General features: G+C 41.3%; 1 protein-coding gene across 7 annotated transcripts in view; it reads left to right on the forward strand.

Moving 5' to 3' along the window:
* Positions 1 to 16648, forward strand: part of Fam120b (family with sequence similarity 120B) — a 97491-nt gene extending 80843 nt beyond the window's left edge. For 5 of the 7 annotated variants that reach the window (XM_008843395.3, XM_029568478.1, XM_029568475.1 and 2 more), the window contains 2 exons: positions 341 to 433; positions 15052 to 16648. In XM_008843395.3, the coding sequence (XP_008841617.1) occupies positions 341 to 433; positions 15052 to 15092 (134 nt within the window). In that variant the 3' untranslated portion in view covers positions 15093 to 16648. The remainder of the gene's footprint in view (positions 1 to 340; positions 434 to 15051) is intronic. The other 2 variants (XM_029568477.1, XM_029568479.1) reach the window with 1 other exon arrangement.
* Positions 16649 to 25441: the final 8793 nt, after the last annotated feature.

Raw genomic sequence — 25441 nt, forward strand, 5'->3', positions numbered from 1 at the left:
TGCGCCCTCTTCTGTCCTCCACAGGCATTGGTGGGTATTGCGCAACATGGGTACACTTATATATATGCACAGGCAATGCACACATATATATTATTTTTTTAAAAGGTATGTGGTAAGGTGTCTCTTGATCTTGGTCATAGCTTCCATTTGGCTTCCAGTACAGATTGGCCACACCCTCTACTGAGGCAAGCCATGCAGCCCTTTTCTTCATTATGCTGTTGGAAGCACACTGAAGGTTTGGGGACTAGTAGCCTGGTTTGGGAACTAGTAGCCTGTTACACTGTTAAGTGTGGGACAAGATGATTGACACCATACTGATGTGCTGACCATCTTCCCACAGGGAGGTGGGGGAGACAGGGCTCCAGCTGCCACAGGATGGGCTCCACACATGGCCATTCTGGACAAGGGCAGCCATGGAGAGACCAGGGTCCAGGTAAGAGGCCATCACACCAGCCATCGATCTCATAGGTACAATCTTTTACACTGTGTTTGTGCTGAAAATTCCTGTGTTTCAAAACAGGTTGTATATTTACAGTTAGAAGACAGATAAGTGTGTTGGCATACCTAATTCTTTGTTTAGTGAGATAGAGACAAGTGATAATATTCCTGCTTGCTGCTCCTTGCTGCTTTATTTTCTGTCAGTTCATCTGTTCAAGACTCAGTATTTGTAACTTACTCAATTAGAAAGGCTCTTCTAAAGGTTGCTTGTAGAAGGCTCAAATAGAAGTTTTCTGGTATCTTCCATGTCATGGATTACATTTATAATGTGGGAAATAATGTAGCTTCTTATATATGTGATACAGATGTTTTAGTAACACTACACTGAGTTTGATACTTACTTGCATTCAAATATATAGAGACCCTCTCACCAATATTTAAATTCAAATTTCTCGAAGGCTTTAGAGCTAAACTTGATAGAGTTGGAAATTACCTAAGATTTATAGTTTTGTCCTTTCATAAAAACACACTTATTTTTATTTTAATTTTTGTAAGCTCTTAAGTGTATGCAGATTCAGTGTGGCTCAGATTACTATCTAGTGCATAGCAACTCTTCAGTGCTCACCCGCTGGCACCTTTGGCAGTCTCTGGGTGGAGCTACCACAGACTATCACTATGATGCTTGCCAAGGTGAGACTCAGACTGTAGGCAGCATGCATGTGCAGTGCCAAAGCTTGTCTTCCTGAGTATGAAAATCTAACTGCTGTATAGTTCAGTATAAACCATTTCTTTAGTGTGTGTGTCGGGGGGCACATTTATTTTTTATATATACCATTCAACTCACTATAACTGTTTGGTTCATTATTCTGTATTGCCATTTGTATCTAGTGAAAGAGAGAGAGAAATTCCCTGAGAAAAGGGCCATATAATATTCATTTTTTGACACGTGTTAACTTAAAACATGTATCACTCAAGTTAATGTTTTAATACCTAAAACCTGAGAGCTATTTCTTCATTACTACATTCTTTTGGTGGTACCATCTATAAACCTTGAAAGGCTTCTCCCTGGAGAGAGAGATGTTCATCTGTGTAGACTTATGTTGGCCTTGGAGTTTCCTTGAACTAGATGAACCTACAGAGACTGCTCCGCCACATCTGGCTACTGCCTATCCTCTGGGGCTTATGTTGGCCCAACCGGAGTTTCCCTGAGACTTTTCAGCACAGGCTGTGTGTAGGGGGTTGGGTACTTTTTAAAAGCAGCTATACTAAGGTATAAAAAGTAAAGCAAGAGGACCTTAGCATACAGCCTGAGAGTTCCGGCTTAGAAGCTGAGAACACAGCAGATGGCCTGAGAGTGCCTAGATCCAGCCTCTACATAGTGGTGAGCTCCCCCAAATTGCACCATATCCAACCCCCTAACTGGGATTATTTGAGGCCCCTCCCACGGAACCAGGGCAGACCTTTTGCCCTAGGGTAGGGTAAGGCTCAGGACTTAACAGACAGCCTGAGAGTGGCTGTTCTGGCCTCCGTCTGGCTTAGCAGCTGAGAACTCAGCAGACTGCCTGAGAGCATCTTATCTGGCCTCTGCCTAGTGTAGGGGCTAAGAACTCAGCAGACTGCCTGAGAGTGCCAAAATTGGGCCTCCCTTTAGGGAGCTTCCCAAATTGTGCTCTCTCTGAGTGCCTGCTAGTAGGAGTCCAAATGTTAGAAGGAAGCCTGAGTATAATACCTGACTGGAGCCTGACTTTGGCTTCTATGAGCACTCCTGAGTAGCTGATTAGTTCCCTCCAAAATTGGAGAGACCCTCAAACCTAGACCAACCAGCTTTACAAATCCAGTAAGAAAACAACTAAGGCATACCTATAATACAAACAGAAGCAAACCTCAACTCAACAAAAGAAGACTTGATTTTCATACCAGAATCACAAACAGCAAAAGAAATTCACATGCCAGAATCAGAATGAAGAAATAATAAAATGGAAAGCCAAAACAGTATGCCCCCCCAACCCTACCAGTCCTGAAGGAGAGTTCTACAAGGAGAACCCCCTAGAAATAACCCAGGACATAGAATTTAAAAGAACAGTCATAAACGTGATCAAGGAATTCAACGAATTTAAAGAACACACAAATCAAAGACCTAAAAGAAGATAGGGATAAACTTCTGAATGAATTCACAAAAGAGATAGAAACATTGAAGAAAACTCAGGCTGAAATGAAGAAGGAAGTGAAAAACTCAATAAGCCAACTTGAAATAACAGGGAAAGCCTCACTGCTAGAATGAATGAGATGGAAAACAGAATATCAATGCTGGAGGATAAGGTTGAAGAATTAGACCACTCAAGCAAACACTATGAAAATGTTTTTAAAAACACAAGAATGGAATATGCAGGAGAGGTGGGACACCATGAAAAGACCAAATCTACATATCATAGGCATAGAACAAGGCGAATAATCTCGTTAGTAATATTGATCAGATCTTAAACAGGATTGTAGAAGAGAATTCCCAAAATTAAGGAAAGATATCCCCATACAAATACACGAAGCATATAGAATACCAAATAGACAGGATCAGAAAAAGAAAATTCCCACAGCATATCATAGTAAAAACACTAAATGTACAGAACAAAGAGAATACTGAAAGCTGCAAAAGAAAAACAAGTCACATACAAAGGAAAGCCCATCAGAATTACAGCTGACTTAACAGTGCAAACTATGAAAGCCAGAGAACCTGGAACAAGGTATTTCCAGCTCTATATGACATTAGATGCCAGCCCAGAATACTTTACAGAGCAAAAATGTCTATTATAGTTGGGGGGGGGGAGGAAAATCTTCCACAGCACAAATAGTCTGAAAGAATACATGTCCACAAAACCAGCCCTTCAAAGAATACAAGAAGCAATACAAAGAATGGAGAAAGGAACAACTGCACCCCAGGGGCAACAAAAGAAACTAAATGAAGGGATAATTGTAGAAACACAAAATTAGAGAAAGAATGCAAACAACAATCAAAATGATGGCAACCAGTACACATCTTTCAATAATAACCTTAAGTATCAGTGGACTGAACTCCCCAGTCAAAAGACACAGGCTAAGTGAATGGATTAAGAAACAAAGTCCATCTCTTTGTTGTCTCAAAAAACCTATCTCACCTTCAAGGACAGGCACTACCTTAAGGTGAAAGGATGGAAAAGAATATTTCAAGCAATTGGCATTAAGAAACAAGCAGTGGTTACAATTCTAATATCTGACAAAATAGACTTCAAACTAAAACTAATCAGAAGAGATAGAGGGTCACTTCATTCTGATCAAAGGAATAATTAACCAAGAAGATATTACAAACCTGAACATATATGCACCAAACTCTGGTGCACCCAAATTCATAAAAACAACACTAAAGGACAGATTAATCCGAACTCAATAATAGTAGGGGACTTCAATACTGCACTGTCTCCATTAGGCAGGTCAACTGGACAAAGAATAAACAGACATCTGAACTAATTGATACCATACATCAAATGGACCTAATAGACATCTTCCAAATATTCTACCCAAGCACCAAAGAACGCACTTTCTATTCAGCACCCCATGGAACTTTTTCAAAAATTGACCACATACTGGGGCACAAAACAAACCTTAACAAATACAAAAATATTGAAATAATTCCATGCATTCTATCGGACCACAATGCAATAAAGCTCAAAATCAACACTGGAAAAAGCCCTGTTTGCTACACAAATTCATAGAGATTACACAATACACTCCTAAATGATGAGTGGGTCAAAGGAGAAATTAAGAAAGAAAATTCCTGGAATTCAACGAAAAGGGCAATACAACACAACAAAACCTCTGGGACACTTTAAAAGCAGTCCTAAGAGGGAAGTTTATAGCTCTAAGTGCCCTTGTCTACATAGTGAGTTCCAGGACAGCTGGGGCTACAGGGAGACCCTGTCTCAAAAAAAACAAACAAAAAAAAAAATCTGAAAGAACACAAATAAATGACTTAACATTGCAACTCAAGGTGCTGGAAAGGCAAGAACAAATGAAACCCAAACTCAGCAGAAGAGAAGAAATAACAACAATCAGAGCAGAAATCAATGAAATAGAAACAAAGAAAACAATACAAAGAATCAATGAATCTAAGAGCTGGTTCTTTGAAAAGCTGAACAAGATAGACCCTTAGCCCAGTTAACCAAAAGAAAGAAAGAGCACCTCCAAATCAACAAAATAAGAGATGAAAAGAGAAACATCACAACAGACACCAAAAGATTCAGAACATTATAAGGGAATACTTTAAAAACCTATACTCTACTAAAGAAATGGATGGATATCTAAAATCATGGGAACCACCGAAGTTAAAACAAGAAGAGATTAACAGTTTAAACAAACCAATAACATATAAGGAAATCGAAACAGTAATACAAAGCCTCCTGACTAAAAAAAGCCCAGGCCCAGATGGATTTACAGCAGAATTCTGCCAGGCCTTTAAAGAAGACCTCCGACCAATACTACCTAAAATTTCAGAATGATAGAAACAGAGGAAGAACTCCCAAACTCGTTCTATGAAGCCAGCATCACTCTAATACCCAAACCAGGTAAAAACACAACCAAAAAAGAAAACTATAGACCCATATTGTTAATGAACATAGATGCAAAAATACTCAACAAAATAACTTGCAAACCACATAGAGATGTACATCACAAAATTCATTCACCATGATCAAGTAGGCTTTATTCCAGAGATGCAGGGATGGTTCATTATATGGAAGTCAGTAAATGTCATCAATCATAAAATAGACTCAAAGACAAAAACCACACCATCATCTCAATAGATGCAGAAAAGCCTTTTGACAAAATTCAGCATGCATTCATGATAAAAGTACTAAAGGGAATTAGATTGGAGGGACTATACCTCAACATAATTAAAGCCATATAACAAACCCACAGCCAACATCATTCTAAACGGAGAAAAAGTGGAAACATTCTCATTGAAATCAGGAACCAGACAAAGATGTCCATTATCTCTACTACTTTTCAGTATCGTGCTTGAAACTCTTGCTAGAGCAAGAGAAGGAAATTAAAGGAAAAGAGGTCAGATTATCCCCATTTGTAGACAATATGATAGTATACCTAAGAAATCCAAAAGTTCAACCAGAAAACTCCTAAAACTGATCAACACTTTCAGTAAAGTGACAGGTTACAAAATTATCTACAAAAATCAGTAGCCTTTCTTTATACCAATAATAAGCAATTGGAGAAAGAACACAGGGCAACACTCCCATTCACAATATCTGCAAAAAAAAAAAATATTTTGGAATAAACCTGACCAAAGACATCAAAGATCTCTACAACGAAAAATTTAAATCTTTAAAAAAGAGATTGAGGAAGACACCAGAAGATGGAAGGACCTTCCATGTTCATGGATTGGAAGAATTAATATTGTGAAAATGACCATCCTACCAAATGAATATATAGATTCAATGCAATTCCAATCAAAATCCCCATGACATACTTCACAAAATTAGAAAACTCCATCCTTAAATTTGTATGAAAGCACAAAAGACCCCGGATAGCCAAAGCAACCCTGAGCACAAAGAGCAATGCTGGGGGGATTACTATCCCAGATCTCAAAGTATACTACAGAGCTACAAGTCCTAAAAACAGCATGGTAGGACTATAGCTCTGTAGTATAGATACGTAGATCAATGGAACATCATTAAAGACCTGATTACATGCAATTTCAGCCACCTGATGTTGGCAAAAGTGCCAAAAACACACAATGGAGGAAAGACAGCATCTTCAAAAAATGGTGCTTACAAAACTGGATCTCCACCTGTAGAAGAATTAAAGTAGATCTTTATCTTTCACCTTGCACAAACATCAACTCCAAATGGATCAAAGACCTCAATGTGAAATGGGAAACCCTAAAACTATTAGAAGAAAATATTGGCAGTAACATAAAAGATATAGGTGTAGGAAAGGGTTTTCTAAATTGTACAGCAGTTGCTCAGGAATTAAGGTCAATAATCAGCAAGTGAGGCCTCGTTAAAATAAAAAGCTTCTGTACAGCAGAAGAAACAATCAAAGAAGTGAAGAGAAAACCCACAGAGTGGGAAAAAAAATTTTCACCAGTGACACATCTGATAGAAGTTTAACATCCAGAATATATAAAAAATTCAAAAACAAAGAAGCAAAAAAGCAACTGTCCCAATTAAAAGATGGGCCAAAGATCTAAATAGAGTTCTTAAAAGAAGAAATAAAGCCAGGCATGGTGGCGCACATCTTTAATCCCAGCACTCGGGAGGCAGAGGCAGGTGGATCTCTCTGAGTTCGAGGCCAGCCTGGTCTCCATGATGAATCCAGGACAGCTGGAGCTACAGGGAGACCCTGTCTCAAAAAGACCGAAAAAAAAAAAAAAAAAGAAAGAAAGAAAGATGGCTAACAGACATCTTAAGTTTTCAACATTGTTAGTAATTAGGGAAATGCAAATTAAAACTACCTTAAGGTTTCACCTTACCCCAGTCAGAATGGCTAGGATCAAGAGAACAAATGATACCAAATGCTTGCAAGGATGTGGAGAAAGGGGAACGCTCATTCACTGCTGTTGGGATTGGAAACTCATGCAATCCCTATGGAAAACAGCTTGGAGAACTCTTAAAAACTAAAAATCTGGGGCTGGAGAGATGGCTCAGCGGATAAGAACACTGCCTGTTCTTGCAGAAGCCTCAGGTTCAAATCCCAGCACCCACATGGCAGCTAACAACTATCCGTAACTCCAGTTCCAGGGGATCCAGCAGTCTCTTCTGTCCTCTGCAGGCATTGCATGATACGGGTGCACTTACCTATAGGCAGGCAATACACAAATACACATAAAATAAAAATAATAAATAAAACATTTTTTTAAAAAAAACTAAAAATGAACCTACCGTATGACCCAATCATACCACTCCTTGGCATATACCCAAAGGACTCATCCTATTGTAGAGACACTTGTATAACCCTGTTTGTTGCTGCTCTTTTCACAATAGCTAAGAGATGGAAGCAACCTAAGTGCCCCTCAACTAACAAATGGTTAATGAAAATGTGGTAGATTTATACAACGGAGTTCTATTCAGCAGTAAAGAGAGGTGAAATAATGAAATTTGCAGGTAAATGAATGGATCTAGAAACTTATTCTAAGTGAAGTTACACAGATGCAGAAAAACAAAAGATGTATGTTGTCCCTCATATGTGGATCCTAGCACCAAATCCTTGTAAGTGAGTATATATCCTGATGCAGCTGCAGGGACCAGGAATATGGAAGGAAAACAGGGAGGTAAAGGGTAAGAAGGAGCCTAAGAGAGATTAGTAGGATAAAGGTGTCGTTAAGGGAGAAATATATAAAAAGGGGGTAGTTAAAGGATGGGGGGGCTATACCAAGAACTATGGGAATAAAGGGGGAAAATTCTACAGATACACAGTATTTTTTTAAAAAAAATGCCTTAAGCACAGAAGGAACCCTATGGGGATGGAAGAAAGCCCTTCCAGAAGCAGTATGGTTGTTAAATAAAAATCCCTGTACCAGAGGTGGGTTGCCCCCTCTGAGCTGTTGGCCTGAGGGACCCTAGAGGTCCCGAAAACAGTAAAGGCCATCTCCAGTAATGTTGGTTGTACACCAGAAGTGGATGGAAAAATCCTATTGCTGAAGACGCTGCATGATGTGAGTTCAGGAGAGGGAGAAATCAAGTTTGGACTAAGCTGGAAACTCCCCACCACTGGATGGATGGCTTTCATTGTGCCAAATGGCAATATGCACATGACTGGGGGAGAATAGTCCCCTATACTCAACAATGGACCCTGCGTGTTGCACTACCAACATACCAAACAAGATGTTCCTGCTGCTGCAGCCGTGGAGCATCTAGTGTATGTACAACCAGCAAATTTTCGATTAGATATAATGCCCGTTCCTAGGCGTGGAGCACACATCTGATACTGTAGACCCGGCCAACCCCTGTGGCAGGGGAAAATATAGACCCTAGTGGGAAGTCACTTTAATTGCTTTGTTAGATGGAAATGATGCACCTGCTAAAGACCCAACCAAGCATTTGTGTTTGTTTACACCATAGGTTAAGTGATTATAGCAGTTATTGTTTAGATGTTCTTGCTTCTTGCTGTGTCTGTTTTTATAGTACATGGAATCCCACTGAAACTGGCCACCAGCCCATAGAAAACAGATGATGCAGAGACCCAAAAGTTCAGTGCCTTGCCACAACGGGAGGAAGAGCACCCATACCTACTACTCCCTCCATGGCTCAAGGACTTTTGTGGAAGAGGTTGGCAGAAAGAATGTAAGAGCCAGAGGAAGGGGTGGAGTGTTAACTGGAAATGTCCTCTGACTACTATAGTCACACCTCCTTCCCACCCTCATCAAGGAGTTGAGGGAGGAATTAGTTACCCAGTTGTATTTTTCAGGTTTCTCCAAAGAAACAGAACATAGAGATTTATCAGCTTAGCTCACAGGATAGAGTCCAAGTAGTCCAACAATGGCTGCACCACACTGGAGAGGCTGAGAATCTGTAGTTGCTAGGTCCATGACACGGGATGTCTCAGTAGTCCCAATCTGGCGCTGGAGGTCTGATGAATTCCAAAAGATCGGCTAGTCTTCAGTCTACAGCAGCAAGAAAAACTCACTAGCAAGAGAGAAGGCAAGCAGCAAAAAGCAAAGTGTTCTCCTCTGCTGTGACCTTTTATGCAGGCTGCCATCAGAAGGTAACACCCACATTTAGGGCATGTCTTCCACCTTCAGATGATCCAGTTAAGAAGATCTCTCTCATTTCAGTTAATCCCAGATCCAGTCAAGTTGACACCCAGGGTGGAATGTGATGGTTTGAATGAAAATGTCCCCCATAGGCTCCAAGTATTTGGACATTTTGTCCCCAGATGATGGTGATGTTTTGTGAGGTTTTAGAAGATGTGACTATCCTGGAGGAAGCAGGTCATTGGGGGTGGCCTTAGAGAATTCTTAAGCCTTCCCAGATCTCCAGTCACTCTCTTGCTTCCTGTGCCTGCATGATGATGTGAGAGCTTAGCTTCTGCTGCTCCTGCTCCAGCCACCTCCAGTCACCATGCCTCCCTGTCATGATGGACTTGGATCAGTGTTTCTGTCACAGAAAAGTGACTAATACACCCTCCCACCAAATCAGTCGACCTTAGCTGCATGTGTGGAGAGGGGTGAAGGATTTTTATAAATATATTAGATATATATGTATGTATGTATGTATGCTAAGAACACCAAGAGGCACCTCTCTCACCATTTTGTGGGGCTGTCAGGAAGTCACAGGATCTGTATTTGAGTGTGGACCTTACAGCTCAACTGTAAATGTGGGGCACCCACTTTTCTGTAAATCAACCCCTACCCTATGCTCTATTAAAAAATAAAAGAAGAAATTTTAAATTAAAAAAAAAGCCAGGCGTGGTGGCACACACCTGTAGTCCCAGCACTTGGGAGGCAGGCGGATCCTTGTGAGTTCAAGGCCAGCCTGGTCTACATAGTGAGTTCCAGGACAGCTGGGACTACAGGGAGACACTGCTTCAAAAAGACAAAATAATAATAAGAAGAAGAAGAAGAAGAAGAAGAAGAAAATAATGCAAGAAGTGCACCCCAGACCAGTGAATTCTCCCAAGACCTGCGGTGAATTATTACATCTTTCAACTCTCATTAGAGAAGATTCCTTATGCAGCAGATGGTGATTTACACAAAGACCAACAACTGGCCAATGTACAGAGAATGAGAAACTGCAGAGTGCTTATCCTTGAATAGGACACCTATGTCAAACCTCTGCCTCCTAGGGCTTCGGGATCATTGCAGAAGAGGGGACAGAAAGATTCTAAGAGCTAGAAGTGGTGGATGACCACAAGGAAACAGTTTTCTAGACAGCTGGGAAGCTACTCATATGAACTCACGGCAATGGTAACAGCATACACAAGTCCCATGTAAACCCAAGTCAGACAAAATCCCACCGTAGACATGGGAAAGTGGGCAAGAAACCCTGGCCCTAACTGAGAAGTTATTGGCAAGCAGTGGCTGCTGAGAGGGGGAGAGTCAGTCTCTCTCAAAGGTGTGACACATGGTAGATTAACCAGATTCCAGTGAATGGACCCACACTGAAGAGCATTAGGGAACACAAATTTGACTATAGACCTTTATATATACATACATATATATAATAAAGTACATGAAATTGGATTGGGCAGGGGTAAGGGGCATGCAGATGGGGAGGGATGTAAATACTATCAATATAGTGTATGAAACAATAATAAAAATAGACCTTAAAAGAAAAAATAAAATCTTCTGAAACTTGACCAGTCCTGAGCCCTACAAGAAGCTGTCTATATTCACATAGCCCTGCCCCAGCCTGAGTACCCAGGAGGAGGAATGTCACAAGATGTTGTATTATTCTTACCCTTAGTATGATGGCAGAAGTTAAGGGACTTGTTTCATTTATGCTAGGGGAATCCTTCCTTGGGTGGGGTGGTTTCTTCACATTTCTTTTTTGTAATTTTTTAATTGGATTTCTGTGTATTTCATACAGAATGTCTTTTTATTGAACTTTTGTACATTTCATAACAACAGTTGCTAATCAAATTTAGACTCCCCCTCCTATCCTCGCTCCCCCCACACACACTGGACCTCTCATGTCCAGAAGTTGCTCCTCCTCACATAAATGAAAATAATGGAGTGACTCCTTAGGACAGGTTCTAACCCCGAGCCCCAGTCACTGCCAGAGAGGAAATGTCTGCTCTGGAAACCATATCACTCAGTACTTTCAGCAGCCCAGGGCCATCATGGTGTATATGTGTCCCACCAGTATGGCAGCTGTCTTCATGGCCTATGGTACCAGACTGTGTCCCACCTGTGTGATGGTGTCCTTGTGGCCAGTGATACCAGGCTGAGAAACCTTCAGCCAAATGGCAAGTGGATACAGGTTTGGGATCAACCCGGACTGAAGGCTAGTGAGAGCAGGATAATGGTCTCTTGTGGGCCTAGACCTGAGAAGGAGACAGCCACATGCCAGACAGGTCAGGAGAAGTCAGAATTCTAGGATTGGAACTACAGAGGCAAGCTAAAAGACTGGTCTTCAGTTGGCTTCTAAGGACAACTCAAGAGATGATCCTATCTAAGCTACAGGTATTTTTCAAGGGTATTGTTCCTACTCCTCTCTGTTTCTGACAGTAGTCTGCCATGCCACTAAGGAGAATCAGAAGTATCATAAAGAACTCAGTGTAGCTCTTGTGGGTCTTTCTCTGTGTGTCATATATGTCCTGATTTCCTGGTCCATCACCCAACTGGTTTGCAGCTTCCTAATACAATCAGTATTCTCAGCCTTGGCCCAGCCTAGGGAGAAATACTCTCCTCTTGGACTGCTCCTTCAAGACTAAATCCTACCTGAGCTCTGGACTCTGTCCTCAGCACCCTGCTTGCCCTCCTTCCTTGACCCCCATCTGCATGCTAGGCCATAATCCCATGGTGTAGTGTTGATGTCCCTTACTGGAACTCTGATACTCACCAACTTAATAAAACAGATGTAGTGAATAAAGCTTAAAAAGCTGTGGGCTTGATGATTATTTATTGGTATACTTCACATTCTTGTTCTTTGGGTGTTGGGTGAATCCTGCATTTCATAGGGTGGTGGTGGGGACTCAGTGAATAATGCCAAGTTTCCCGTTGTGTGCCCCAGTGTTTTAGTTCTAAATCCAGTGTATATATCCATAACTACCCATTGGTTCATAGATCATTTCTGACATACATGACTTGAGGACTCTGTTTACATACAAGCAATAAGCAGCTCTTTTGACCCAGAAAGGAACAATGGCAAGGCTCTCATCACTGTCACAGAGGTGCAGGCCCTGGGGCATGCAAGGTTCTGGACAGTCCTGTTCAGTGAATGAATGTACAACACAAATGACTGCTTTGACTGCTTCCTTCCAGGCTGGGAAACTCCAGGAGTTGACTCCTGTCCCTCTACCCACCTGGCCACACTGAGCTTCACACACTGGAATCCCTAAGTAGTGTATGTCTTGGCTGGCTGTAAGACCAGAGAATTTATCCCTCTTCTTCTGGTCACTTGGAAATAGTAAAGCTGTACTGGCCACATTAGTTAAAGCCTAAAAACTGCTTACAACTTGTATCCTGGTTTGAGACTTAGGTCTTTGATGGACTATACTGTTAGTTTTTGACAACTTGACACAAACCAACATCATCTGGTCAGAGGGAACTCCAGTTGGGGAATTGTTTCCATAAGACTGGCCTGTAGACATGTCTGTGAGGCATTTTCTTGATGCTACTGTGGGTGGTGCTGTCCCTGAACATGTGGACCTGTGTTGTATATGACCGGGCGTGGTGACACGCCTTTAATCCCAGCACTTGGGAGGCAGAGGCAGGTGGATCTCTGTGAGTTCAAGGCCAGCCTGGTCTACATAGTGAGTTCCAAGACAGCTGGAGCCTACAGGGAGACCCTGTCTCAAAAAGACCAAAAAACAAAAAGAAAAGTAGCTGAGCAAATCAGGGGAATAAGCCAGCAAGCAGCATTCATCCATGGTCTCTGCTTCAGGTTCCTGCCTTGAGTTCTAACCCTGACTTCCTCAGTAGTGGGCTATGACCTAGGAGTTGTAAGATGAAATATTCCCTTTCCTCCCCAAGTCGCTTTTGGTTACGGTAATTTATCCCAGTAACAAAGTAACTAGGACAAGGACATCTTTACTTTATTGGGGTGGATCATAATGAAACATAAGCATGGTATTGATTATAAGGATCAGGCTGGGAAAAACTCCAAGGGCCCAAGACAAAAAAAACCTAACTCAGGTGACCAAATGCTGGGTTTGTGTCAGGTTGAATGGTAGGATTTGGTCTGGAAGCCGCTAGGGCTCCTGTGAGGCAGTATATGAGCAAGGACTGTGCTTCATTGGCCCCTTACCCATGTGGAGATAGGTTCACAGGTCTGCCACTGATGCTGCTGTTAGTACTGTCTTGTGTTGAATGGTGTGTTGAATTATCTGTTGCACACAGTCCTTCATTGGGACTAGGTCTCGGTCAGTTGGTCTCGGTCGGTCTCTCTCTCTCTCTCTCTCTCTCTCTCTCTCTCTCTCTCGCTCTCTCTCCTGCTCCCCTCCCCCCCTTTTAAAGATCAAAAAATGTACCTTTTCAGTGTAATTACTAAGATTGTGTTTTGGGCCAGCACTTTTTTTTTTTTTTTTTTTTGGCTGACTTTTTTCCCCTACCTTGAGCTATTTCTATATTTCTTCAATTAAAAAAAAAAAAAAAAAAGCAGTCCCAGTAAAAAGTTGTTAGTATTTCACAGATAGAAGTAATAGACAAAATTCTTATTTATTTTTACTTTATGTGTATGAGTGTATTACTTTCATGTATGTAAATGTACTTGTGTTGTGCAATGCCTACAGAGGTCAGAAGAGAGCATCAGATCCCCTGGAACTCAAATTACAGATGGTTGAGAGCCACCATGTGGGTGTTGGGAATTGAACCCAGGTCCTCTGCAAGAGCAGTCAGTACTTTAAACCACTGGGCCATCTCTCCAGCCCCAAACAAATTCTTTGTGTTGGAAAAGACTCAGAATGCCTCATAATGGAACTATTCAGTTCTGGCAAAGTTGACACATTTTCAGAGTCTGGACCTTGCTGCAGAGGTGTAGGTGAGGTGGGAGCTGAGGCCGCAAGGTCATTGGGGATTGCTGCTTGAGGGAGAGGCATACCCCAGAGGTAGTCAACATCACCGTCTAGGACCTAGCCACCTGTGAACAAATGGGGACCAGAAGAGAAGGGTTGACCTCTCCCTGCTGTTATTCAGCCCAGCTGGTAAAGAAAAATGTGTTAAATTTCATTAAAGAGCTGTAGCCCTACATGAGATTCTTCACATTGCCTCTTCTCATGATGGCTGGTGGGGCTGCACTCTAGGAAGCTACAGAAGTGGGGACAGAGAAGGGAAGGTGGTAGAGAGCATATTAATCTGGACACCTGTTTGGGCCATCACTCTCACACTTTGGGGTGATGTTAAGGGCACTGCTTCCATGTACCAAAGAAAACCAAGAGCAAGACTTGTAAAAAAAAGTGTTATTTTTAAGATGTGAAAAACTATCCCTTTTTATTCAAAGCTAGTTCTGCTCCAAGTCTTTTCCCAACACCCCATGTCTGTCAGAGAGGCAGGAAGTGGCCAGCTATACTATGGGGCTGGGGGAGTTGGTACCCAGCCCTGGAAAAGCCACACATGGCTTTTTCTGTGCTTGGCAAAAAGCTCCCTCAGAGCCGTCTACATATGAATTTCCAGTTCCAAAGTCATTAGCAGTAATAGACATGTAGATGTCCTGCAGATGGTTGGAACTGGCACCAAGAGGAACAGTTTTGACAGTTTCCTTCCATTAATGGCACTACCTCCTAATTAATTGCTTCTATTTTAATGGAATAATTATAGATCAAAATTTAATGGCAGGTGGTCACAAATGAAAAGAATAAAGTTCTGTCTTCTCAGCATGTTGTCTTTACGTGTACTTAGAATTGTGCGGCCTGTTTGAGTTAGTGTTTGGAGACATTTCTTCTTACTTTGGATTTTGTTTCTGTTTGGTTTAGGAAACAGACAATATGAGCATGACCAGTGGAGAAGATACTAGGAACCCTACAGGGAAGGTCCTCACCTGCATCCTAAAAGAGTCTGTAGAAGCTCTGCCTTGATGGCCAAGGTTTGAGTGGTTAAGGTGAGCCTCCTGACTAGGAACCACCAACTTAGTTCAACACGTCTGCTTCCTCCAGAAAAAGTGGGGAGAGAAGGTGCAGTGCCCAGACTGCCCTCCTTGAGAACAGTTTTCAGAGCGTTGACACCCAGCCTCATCAGCAAGGGGACAGCAGCTGGGGAGAAATGAAAACTGACCTTTTCAGAGGCTTTTCCTGCATGTGCTGTAAAAAGCTTTCATTGGCTTGTTTTCATAGGTTGCTTCTGATTCCTTGACCCAAACACTTATCAGACTCACACATCCCCTCCCAGTTGTGGCAGGAATGAACTATATCCTACATTTTCCTAATACTAAATTGTGGAAATGTTTTCCCAGGTCATTAGTTTTTGAAAACATTGTCTAATAGCCATATAATATTTCAGAAATTGTTTTTTCATTAGAAATCTAACAAAAGTCAAGCGTCTATTTCTTCTCTTAGTCCTCAGAAGTGTTTAGACAGAAAAAGAACAACCGAATTCTTGCCTTCCTGTGGGAGAGTTGCTTCTGCCTGCAGGTGTGAGACACAGTGTATAGGACTCACTGATGAATATGTTTGTCACATCACTGTCACCTTTTTCATTTCAACATGGCAACTTTGGCTCAGAGCTTTTCATGTGAAGATGGTCAGGAGTCTGCTGTGAACATGTTGAGAAAAGGCAGGAACTGCGCTGCCCAAAGCCTGTTAGAGCGCTGCTAATGAATGGTGCGTTTATTGTTCTTTATCTGTAGTCATTAGTTTATTGATTAATTTTAAAAATCCAAATTCAGAGTAATTCTTTTCATGGGAGAATTTTCAAAGAATCTAAGAGTTGGAACTTTAATTTCCACATTGTACAAAGTTATGGGCATTGATCCTAGAAGGTGCCCTCTGGGTTTGGCTTAGAAGTAAGGTCTTTAAACCTTGAGGTGACTGCCTGTCTCCCCTGGGGACATAATAGCTGTGCCTGCCCAGGTCCCTTGAGGCCATGCTGCAGCTCTGGGGACATTTGGTTCACTTAGGAGATGCAAGCACTTCTGGTTACCTGCTGGGCCCTTCCAGTGCTGCCATCTTTAAAGTCAGTAAGCCTCTAAGCATGCTCATTTTCATCTCTATGCTGATGAATTATCCAAACCAGTGGCTCAAGTGTGCTGCACAGCTTTCCTGGTTTTACTTTTAAATTCTTGTATTTACCATAAAGGGATTATCTCCAGATACGCGAACACATTTGTATTTCTTAAGCTTAAAACAGAACAAAACAAAACTATATTATCTGTGTCTACGAGTCCTGTAGCTTGGTGTGTTCCTTTTCATTTTGCAACTTTGAAGGAGCTGCTGCTTTAGAAATTCTATTTCTTTGCTATTTATTTGTGTAACTTTGAAATGAGTTCCTGATTCCTTAGACTGAAAGACTTCTATGAAAGCTGTTTTCCTCATAGAATCTGCATCCTGATTTGTCAATAAAAATATAAATAAGGAAGCCATTGTGTTGGTGGGACATTATTACATTTGGAATGCCATTGTGAATGTTGTTTATGGTGTCTTCAGTCATGTCTTCTGATAGGATTTCCACATAGCCATTTAAAACGAAAAGACAATTTTTACTGAATTTTTTCTTTTTAAATGTTTTTTTATTTTTTGTGTATGAATGTGCTACCTGCATGAATTTATGTGTACCTGTGCAGTGCTTGCAGAGGATGGAAGAGGGTGTCAGATCCCCTGGAACTAGTTAGGAACAGTTGATAGCGGTCATGTTGGTGCTGGGATTCGAACCCAGGTCTTCTGTAAGAACAGCCAGTGCTCTTAACCCCTGAGCCATCTCTCCAGTTCCCCCACCCACCTCTTTTCTTCTGAGACAAGGTCACAAGGCCCTATTTTATTTGTATTGCCCAGGCTGGCCTGGAACTCCCTATGAAGCCCAGGCTAGCCTCCAACACTTGATCCTCCTGCCTCTGCCTCCCATGTACTGGGATCCCAAGTGTCAGCCACCATACCCAGTTCACATTTCTTTATTTAGAAGGTGTTTCAAATCTTTATGAAGGACATCAGAAGAGAAAAGGGAGAGAAGCATCTAGAATATCTGTAATTGTAGATAGACTGTGAGCATCAGACAGGTGGAGAAAGAAGCATAAACATCAAACTAGCCACTGTATCTGAAGATGAGCTTGCCAGAGCCTCCATTTCTATGTTAGAAAAAGGTTTTAGAGTAAAATTAATTGGGCGGGGAGAACCCAAGACAGAGACATTTTCTTTATCTAACATTTAGAATTCCTGTATGGCAAATATATAATCATCCTGTGTACACAGCTTGGCTTCTGTCATTCTAGCCTTGTTGTAAGGCTACATGCCTAGATTGAACCTGACTTCAGCACTGAGAATGTTCCTAGAAAACCCTACAGCCAACCTTAATATGCCAAACTTCAAACTCTCATACCTTGGCCTTAGTCAACCTCGGCACTCTCCCCTCCAGAAGCCAGTGGCATGGCTTTTCTCTGCTCCTTGTCAGATCTGCATGAGTGCCTGCAGCCACTTGCCCACTTACCAGCATCTGCATCATTTAACTAAAATCCACAGGCAGGGTGCCTAGGGAGGAAAAGACCAGAATTCCTACTTTTTACCTCTTCATGAATGAGTTGACCATGTGTTTTAGTGATGTACTCAAGGCCCTTCAACCGCACAATCCCCTGAACCCAAGACCTCACTCAGTTTTATCTTCCTGAATATGAAGCCTCTGTCACTCACTTTCTAGGCAGCTATGTCCTATCTTCCATTTTCTTTACAGAAAAATAATGTTGAGCCCTGATTCTTAGAGTCAGCATTCTAGATTAGGAAAATAAATAAACACATTTTCAGGAGTTCAAACTTTTGACCCATATATCTTTTTCAAGAGGAAATGAGTAGGCTCCAAAAAATGAGCGTTTCATCTAACGGGATGCAGGGTCTATAAGGAAACAGTACTGCACAAAGAAATTAATAAAATGTACAGGTATTACTAAACAGTAACTTAACTCTAAAAGTAAAATAAGTAAGCCAATGAGGGGACCCACAATGTGGGTTATTACATGGACAGTGATGAGTACTGAGGTAGATGGAAAGGGAGGACATGCTTTCTTACCTTGCTTAGAGAACAGATTATTTTATTATCTGTCCATGTTTTTAGAAATGTTCACTAGGGGCTGGAGAGATGGCTTCATGGTTAAGAGCACTTGCTACTCTTGCAGACAACCCAGAGTACCCACATGGAGGCTCACAACCATCTGTGACTCCAGTTCCAGGGGATCTGACTCCCTCTTCTGGACTCCACAGGCACTGCATGCATGTGGTACACTTAGAGACAAGCAGGCACATATGCATAAATAATTTAATTTTTTTTTCATGTAAAAGAAAAATTAGTCTCCCAGCACTCAGAGGCAGGCAGACTTCTGTGAGTTCAAGGCCAGTTTGGCCTACATAGTAAGTTCCAGGCCAGCTGGGGGTACAGGGAGATTCTCAAAAAGACCAAAAAAAAAAAAAAAAACTTGTCAACTGAGTATTCTCTATCACTCAGACCTGTCTTCTAAAAATAAGGAAGAGGTTAAGGTATTCATAAATGAGCATAAGCTAAGGGATTAGTTTACCACTAGATTAGCCTTGCAGAAGGAGGGCCAACAAGATGATTCAGCTGGTAAAGGTTCCTGCTTCCAAGTTTGAGGACTTGAGTTCAATCTCCAGACCCACATGGTGGAAAGAGAATTGATTCCTGCACAGATAGGTTGTCTGATCTCCACATGTGCATGTGTGCACACACAAACTACAAATAAATGTAGTTTTGAGAAAAGAATGGCAAGTAATTTTTTTTTTTTCAAGATAGGGTCTCACTTTATATCCCTGGCTAGCTTGGAACTTGTTATATAGACCAGGCTGGCTTCAAACTCACAGAACTCTGCCTGCCTCTGCCTCACAAGTGCTGGGATTAAAGATGTGTACCACTATACCTGGCTACATTTTTTTTTAAAAGAAAGAAATACAAAAGGAAGTCCCTCCAATTGAAATGAAAGGGCTCCAGACAGTAATGAAACTATATGAAGAAATAGAGACCTCCAGTAAAGGCAGTTATAAAAAGCTAACTTTATTATAATTTTGGTTTGTAGCTCCCCTTTTACTACATAATTTGAAAGATAGATATATAATCTTTTATTGGCTTTGTGGTATATGAAAAAATAGTCTGTGACATCAATAAGAGAAAGGGACATCTGTATAGAAACTGTTTTGTGTGCTACTGAAGACAATTTGGCATAAATTCAGATAATACTGTTAGGACTTTCGGATGCTAAATGTAACACCGAAACCAGATAAAAGAGCTACAGAATATACATAAGAGGGATTAAAACATTACTATAAAAATTTTTAAGAGGCAGTAACAGAGGAATTGACGGTACATGAGGACAGACTACAATCTGAAACACAAAATGTGATTTTTGTTTGTTTTTTGAGGCAAGTATTTCAGACTGGCTTCAGACTCACAATCTCCCTGCCTCTGACTGCTAGGATTACAGGTATGTATGAGTCTTTTTTTTTTTTTTTTAAATATGTTTGAGTGTACTGCCTGTATGCATGTAAGTGCACCTGTGTTGTGAAATGCCCACAGCGATCAGAAGAGGGCATTAGATCCTCTGGAATTTGAGTTGTGGATGGTTGTTAACCACCATTGTGGGTGTTGGGGTGCGAAGCTGGGTCCTCTGCAAGAGCAGCCAGTGCTCTTAACCACTGAGCCATCTCTCCAGCCTGGAAAAGTCACAAAAATGTAGCAAGTAAAATGGTACTAAATAATGGGAAGCAGAGATAGATGAAAATAGAAATGGAATTGAACAAAATGTAGGGAATGCAGTAATAACGGTGCTGAGGGAATTTAAACACATGTCTACATTAAAAAGGAAGGAAGAGGGGCTGGAGAGGTGGCTCAGCAGCTAAGAGCACTGACTGCTCTTGCACAGGACCTGAGTTCGATTCCCAGCACCCACATGGAGGCTACAAATCATCTTTAACCCCAGTCCCAGGGGAATCCGAAGCCCTCTTCTGACCTCTGCGGCATTGCATGACATGGGTACACTCACACACATGCAGGCAATACACTCATACACATAAAAATAATAAAATAGGTTGGTGAGATGGCTTGGTGTCTAAAAGTACTTGGTGTCAAGACTGAGGACTTAAGTCCAATCCCTAGGACCCACATGGTAGAAAGAAGGAATTGACTCCCACACATTGTCCTCTGATTTCTGTGCACATGCTGTGACCCCTGCACACCCACATGCATATACACAAAATGATGTGATTAAAATTTTTATTAAGTAAAAAGAACTAGCATGATAAAGAGTATTTATAAACAAACCTACAACTAGCATGCTGAATGGTGAAAGATGGAAGGCTTCCCCCTAAAGTAAGAGCAAGATAAAAATACCTGATACACCACCAGCACTGAAATCATAGCTAGAGCACCGAGGCAAGAAAAAGATAAGTCATCCAGATTAGGCAAGAAGCCATAGCATGATCTCTTTTCACAGATGTCATGATTCTGTGTATAGAAAATAGCAAATCCAAAAGAAGCATACTAGAGCTAATAAATTCAGCAAATGTACAAGACATGACCATCAGGTATACGTAGTGGTTTGTATTACCAGGATTGAGCAATCAGAAGAACTAAGGCAATTTTATGTATAATATCATATGAAAAAAATTAAGTATAAGTTTAGCCAAGAAGACAAAAGACTTAGATGATGAAAACTACAAAACTTAAAATCTAATGAATAGAAAAGCATCAGTGTTGTCACTCCCACCCAAAGCTGTCTACAAACTCAGCACAATCCCTGTCAAAATTCAAACAGCCTTTTCTACAGAAATTGAGAAACTAGCCTCCTGTGAAATTTATGTGAAATTTCAAGGAGCCAGAATAGTCCCGTCACCTTAGAAAACTTAACTTTGGCATTTACTAGAAAGGTGCAATGTTAAAATAATGTAGTACAGGCATATAAATGTCACACAGTCTTCCCCCAGAATAATTTGGTTTCAGGTATAAACCACACAGTAAAGAAAGTCTGCATTAAGTGGTACCTACTTTCAATGAATCAAAAGACCTAGATATGAACTGAAACTTTAAAATTCTTGGAAGAGGGACTGGAGAGATGGTTCAGTATCTGCGGGCATTGCATGACATGGGTGCACTTATACACATGCAGGCAATACACTCATAAAATAAAAACAATAAATATATATTTTTTTTAATTCTTGGAAGACAACTGGAGAAAGTCTTTACAGCTGTGGCTTTGGCATTGACCTCATATGGAACCAGAAGTACAGAGGTCAAAATAGGCAAATTGAACTTTGCCAAAAATAACAGATTCTGCACAACAAAAGATACTGTTAAGAAAATGAAAAGACAATTTACTGAATGGATGAAAATATTTACCTGTTGTATATAGAAGAAACTCTTGCAACCTACCCCAAAATAAATTACCCAATCTAGTTTTTTAAAAAAGGCAAAAGGCTTGAGTAGACACTTCTCCAAAGAGGATGCATGTGAAAAGATGTGTGACCTCTTTATTTATAGCAACTGGCACCTAAAATTTTTAGTTGGTTAAAATGCCTGTGTCCCTCATCTACTGCTTTGACTTCTTTAGGCCATACTGTATTCTTTATTATTTTAGCTTCAGGCGTAATACTCTTGTTATATGTCATGTGTAAATATCATGTTAGACACAGCACAAAAAGAAAAATCACCCAGATGATGATAGCAAATGGATTTAATATGAACCAGGAGTTTCTTCCTTAATGACTTTTTCAACTCTTTTCCCTGAAGACTACCCGCCTACCTCCTCAGCCTCATCTGTATCCAGTCTTCGGAATAAACCTTCCTACTAATGTAGGACAATATTTGCCCTCTCCATGAAGAAAATGTGATGCTCAGCCACTGGAGAACTCTAGACTACAGTTCCCAGTTGGGGGGAAAAAAAGTCCTACCTGTGTTAGGCTTTCAAGGCAGTGATTGTGGAGAGTTAGAACGTTATAGGTCTAGAGCCAGATTATCTTGGGCTCTCTTAGTCTTTTTATTACCTACTTCTGTGTGTGACCTAACCCTATGACAGGAACTCCTGTGCTAGAATAGTCCAGCAGTTTGCCTCAGACAGTACTCTTGTGAACCAGTAAGAGACACTGCAACCAAACTGACAAGTGATTGGTCTTGATGCTCTGAGACATCCCTGTTCTGGCTTGATTTTCTAGCTTAATTCTCATACTGATCTGTGCATATGAGTTTGCTTTTTTCCTTTGGTATAGAATCCTTGTTTTGTATGCCAGAGCTCACCTTAGCCAAGCCTGTCTCTGCCTTTTGACATCACAAATACTCTGAAAACCCTCCTTTTGACTCTATTTTCTCCTACAGTACAGCTCTTTAAAGAATTCAGCACTGTTCAAGGATAGTCTGCTCTTAATAAATTTTTAGTTTATTTCTTCTAGAATTTAACAACAACTACTCCAAATGGTTTTTCAACAAGTGAGCAGTGCCTTCATGATGTGTTAATACAGATGTTAGCCTCTGACCCAAAACCACCTCCTGACTTATATCACCCTACTTCTGCCATATAGCACAAATCACATGTTAACAACCTGCTTCCTTGCAGTGCAAAAACTTCCCTTGGAATCCTTTAAGTACCTGAGTGCTGTACTGCCTGGTAATTTCCTCCACCAGATAAACTAGCCTATTACCTTTCAACTTTTCCACAGTCTCAGGACAGGAAATGCAGAGTAACATTAATGACCTTTATTGAAATTCCCAGTAGAGTTCTTACTTCCATCTGAAACCTCATGAACCTGACCCTTCCTCCTCACATTCTTGCTGGTGTTCTGATCTGCTGAGCTCCCACAAGAATTGTCCATTGAGCTCTACTTTCAGTATTCTAAGCTTTCTCTAGCCTGCTTCTCCAAACTTTCCCAGATTTCTGCAAACCAGTTGCAAAGGCTTCTGAAGTACATTACTGGGTATAGTCTCAGCAACAATCCCATTTCTGTTATGAATTTTCTGTTAGCTTTCCATCACTGTGACAAAGTACTCAAGAAAACTTAAAGTTACGTCTGGGTATATATCTCAGTGATAAAATGAGAATTTTCCCAACATGTGCAAGACCTTGAGTTCAATCCCTAGCACTGCAAAACACTTGTGTATCTATTTCAACTCTTGGTTTCAGAGATTTCAGGCCATGATCACTTGACTCCATCACTTTGGGTCTATGGGTCTATGGTGAGGTGAAGCATCATGGCAGGAACATGAGGTGAGCAAAGCTGCTCGTTTTAAGACATCCAGGAGGCAAAGAAATTACCTCACTCCCTCCTCCTAAATGTTGTACCATCATGTCCTAGGCTGGTGTGGGGCCTGAGTTGGGGGACAAGGGACAGAGGGTCTCCAGGAGCTAGGAGATTAAAGAAGATTCACAGAGCTGCTGGCAAATGAGGCATATTTTATTTTCTCTGAGTAAGAGCTCCCAGGCTGCTGGGAAGGCAGCTGCTGGGTGAGCCTGTGCCCTCAGTCCCAAGGTCTTTTTATAGGAAATTACACAAAAATAACTTCTTACCAAAACTGGCTTTGTACGAGATTTATGTCATTGTTTACTTTTGGACTGACTCAGCCCTCTAAATGTCTAGCATTAGCCATCCTGGCCCATGCCAGATAGCCATATCAGTGCCATGTTTCCTAAACATAAACAGGCCTTCACAGCCTTGATTTCCTATATTTGACAACCTTTGGAGGATATTTCAGATACAAAGTATAACAGGAATGATCAAGTTTTGTGATGGTTTTAATCTACAGCATTTACTCAGACGCAGATTTTCTGGAGAAATATGACCTATGGAGTATAATCCTAGCTGACACTAGCTGTTTCTCATGGTTGTGGGTTATGAGCCACATCCTCATGGTCCAGGGCCTACCCCAGGGGAGTGATGACTTAGGGATGGCTGTCTTCATATAGTATACCTTGAGACAAAAGTGTATATACCCATGTGTCAGACCAGAAAAACAAACCATTTAAAGAAATTCCAGGCTCTTCCCCAGCTTATGCCCAGGAGCGGTCATGAGAAGTCTTGTTTGATCCAGGGTTTCCCATAACACTTCCCAAGGTGCAGTTGTGAGCATTCTTGTTTGCTGGTACCAGCAGGCCTGGTAGGTTTGTTTGTGCCGTGCTTGTCTCTGTACATCCTCCCCACCCTCCACCCCCTCAAATGACCAAATTAGGTTTGTCCCTCTGATCCTCTTTTCACATAATCTGCATGGAAAGTACTATTGAGTGTCCCTCCGTCTACCCTCTGATAACTCTTCTCGCAGGTATATTTCTACTGTGTTTTGAGAAGCAGAAGGCATCTTCACAGGTCATCAGGCAGAGCCACACTCAAGCAGCAATCTGTAGACATTCCTGCCATGGGCAAGAGACAGTGGAGATTGCCCAGAGCCCCTGGAGATCAAATCATGCTGATGTTTGTTTCAAAAGAGCAGTGGACTCATGAGTCCAGTCACTGTTATAAATAGGCTTGTAAGTAGAGAATAGGGATAGAATGAGGTCCCACCGAGTACACTTGAGTCCAGGAACTAGCAGGCACTGCAGAAATGAACCTGGACCTCTACTGTGTGACCTCTACTGGCTGCAGCGCAGTCCCTGTACTGAGCCCTATGTTCAACCCTTTCACCTACCCTGGTGGACATAATAAGGCTGTCATCCCAGGGACCATGAGGCCTGAGCTTTCTTGAACTTCCCAGCTGGCTGCTGTGGGAACCTAGAGGTATATCCAGGATCTGGGCTTAGCAAAGCACAGCCAGCATGAAGCAGCTCTATAACAGTGTCTGTGTTACTGATTCATCACCAAGAATCCCCTAAACAAATCCCTTATTCAAGATGGTGGAGTGCAATATTTGAAATCTCATTTGGCCATTTTGAGGGTCATTCAAAATGCAGAGAATACCTGAGCCCCAGGGACCCAAAGTCACTGTGTCACACTAGCCATTTCAACACAAGCAGCATGAAAATGTGTCTCCAACTTTTAAGTTCTTGCCACCCCTCAGAACACTGTTATTTCTCTCCTGATCCCATCCATGAAAGGAGGTGTGGTTTCTCCTGTAAAAAAAAAAAAAACAAAAAAAAAAACAAAAACAAAACAAAAAAGTGAAGAGGGAACCTACTGATTTAAAGAAAACCTCCACCAACTACACATCTGACATTAACATCCATAATATAAAAAGAATGCAAACAAA

This window comes from Nannospalax galili, unplaced genomic scaffold (genome assembly GCF_000622305.1).
Source record: "Nannospalax galili isolate Female #2095 unplaced genomic scaffold, S.galili_v1.0 scaffold60, whole genome shotgun sequence".
Classification (NCBI taxonomy): Eukaryota; Metazoa; Chordata; class Mammalia; order Rodentia; family Spalacidae; genus Nannospalax; species Nannospalax galili.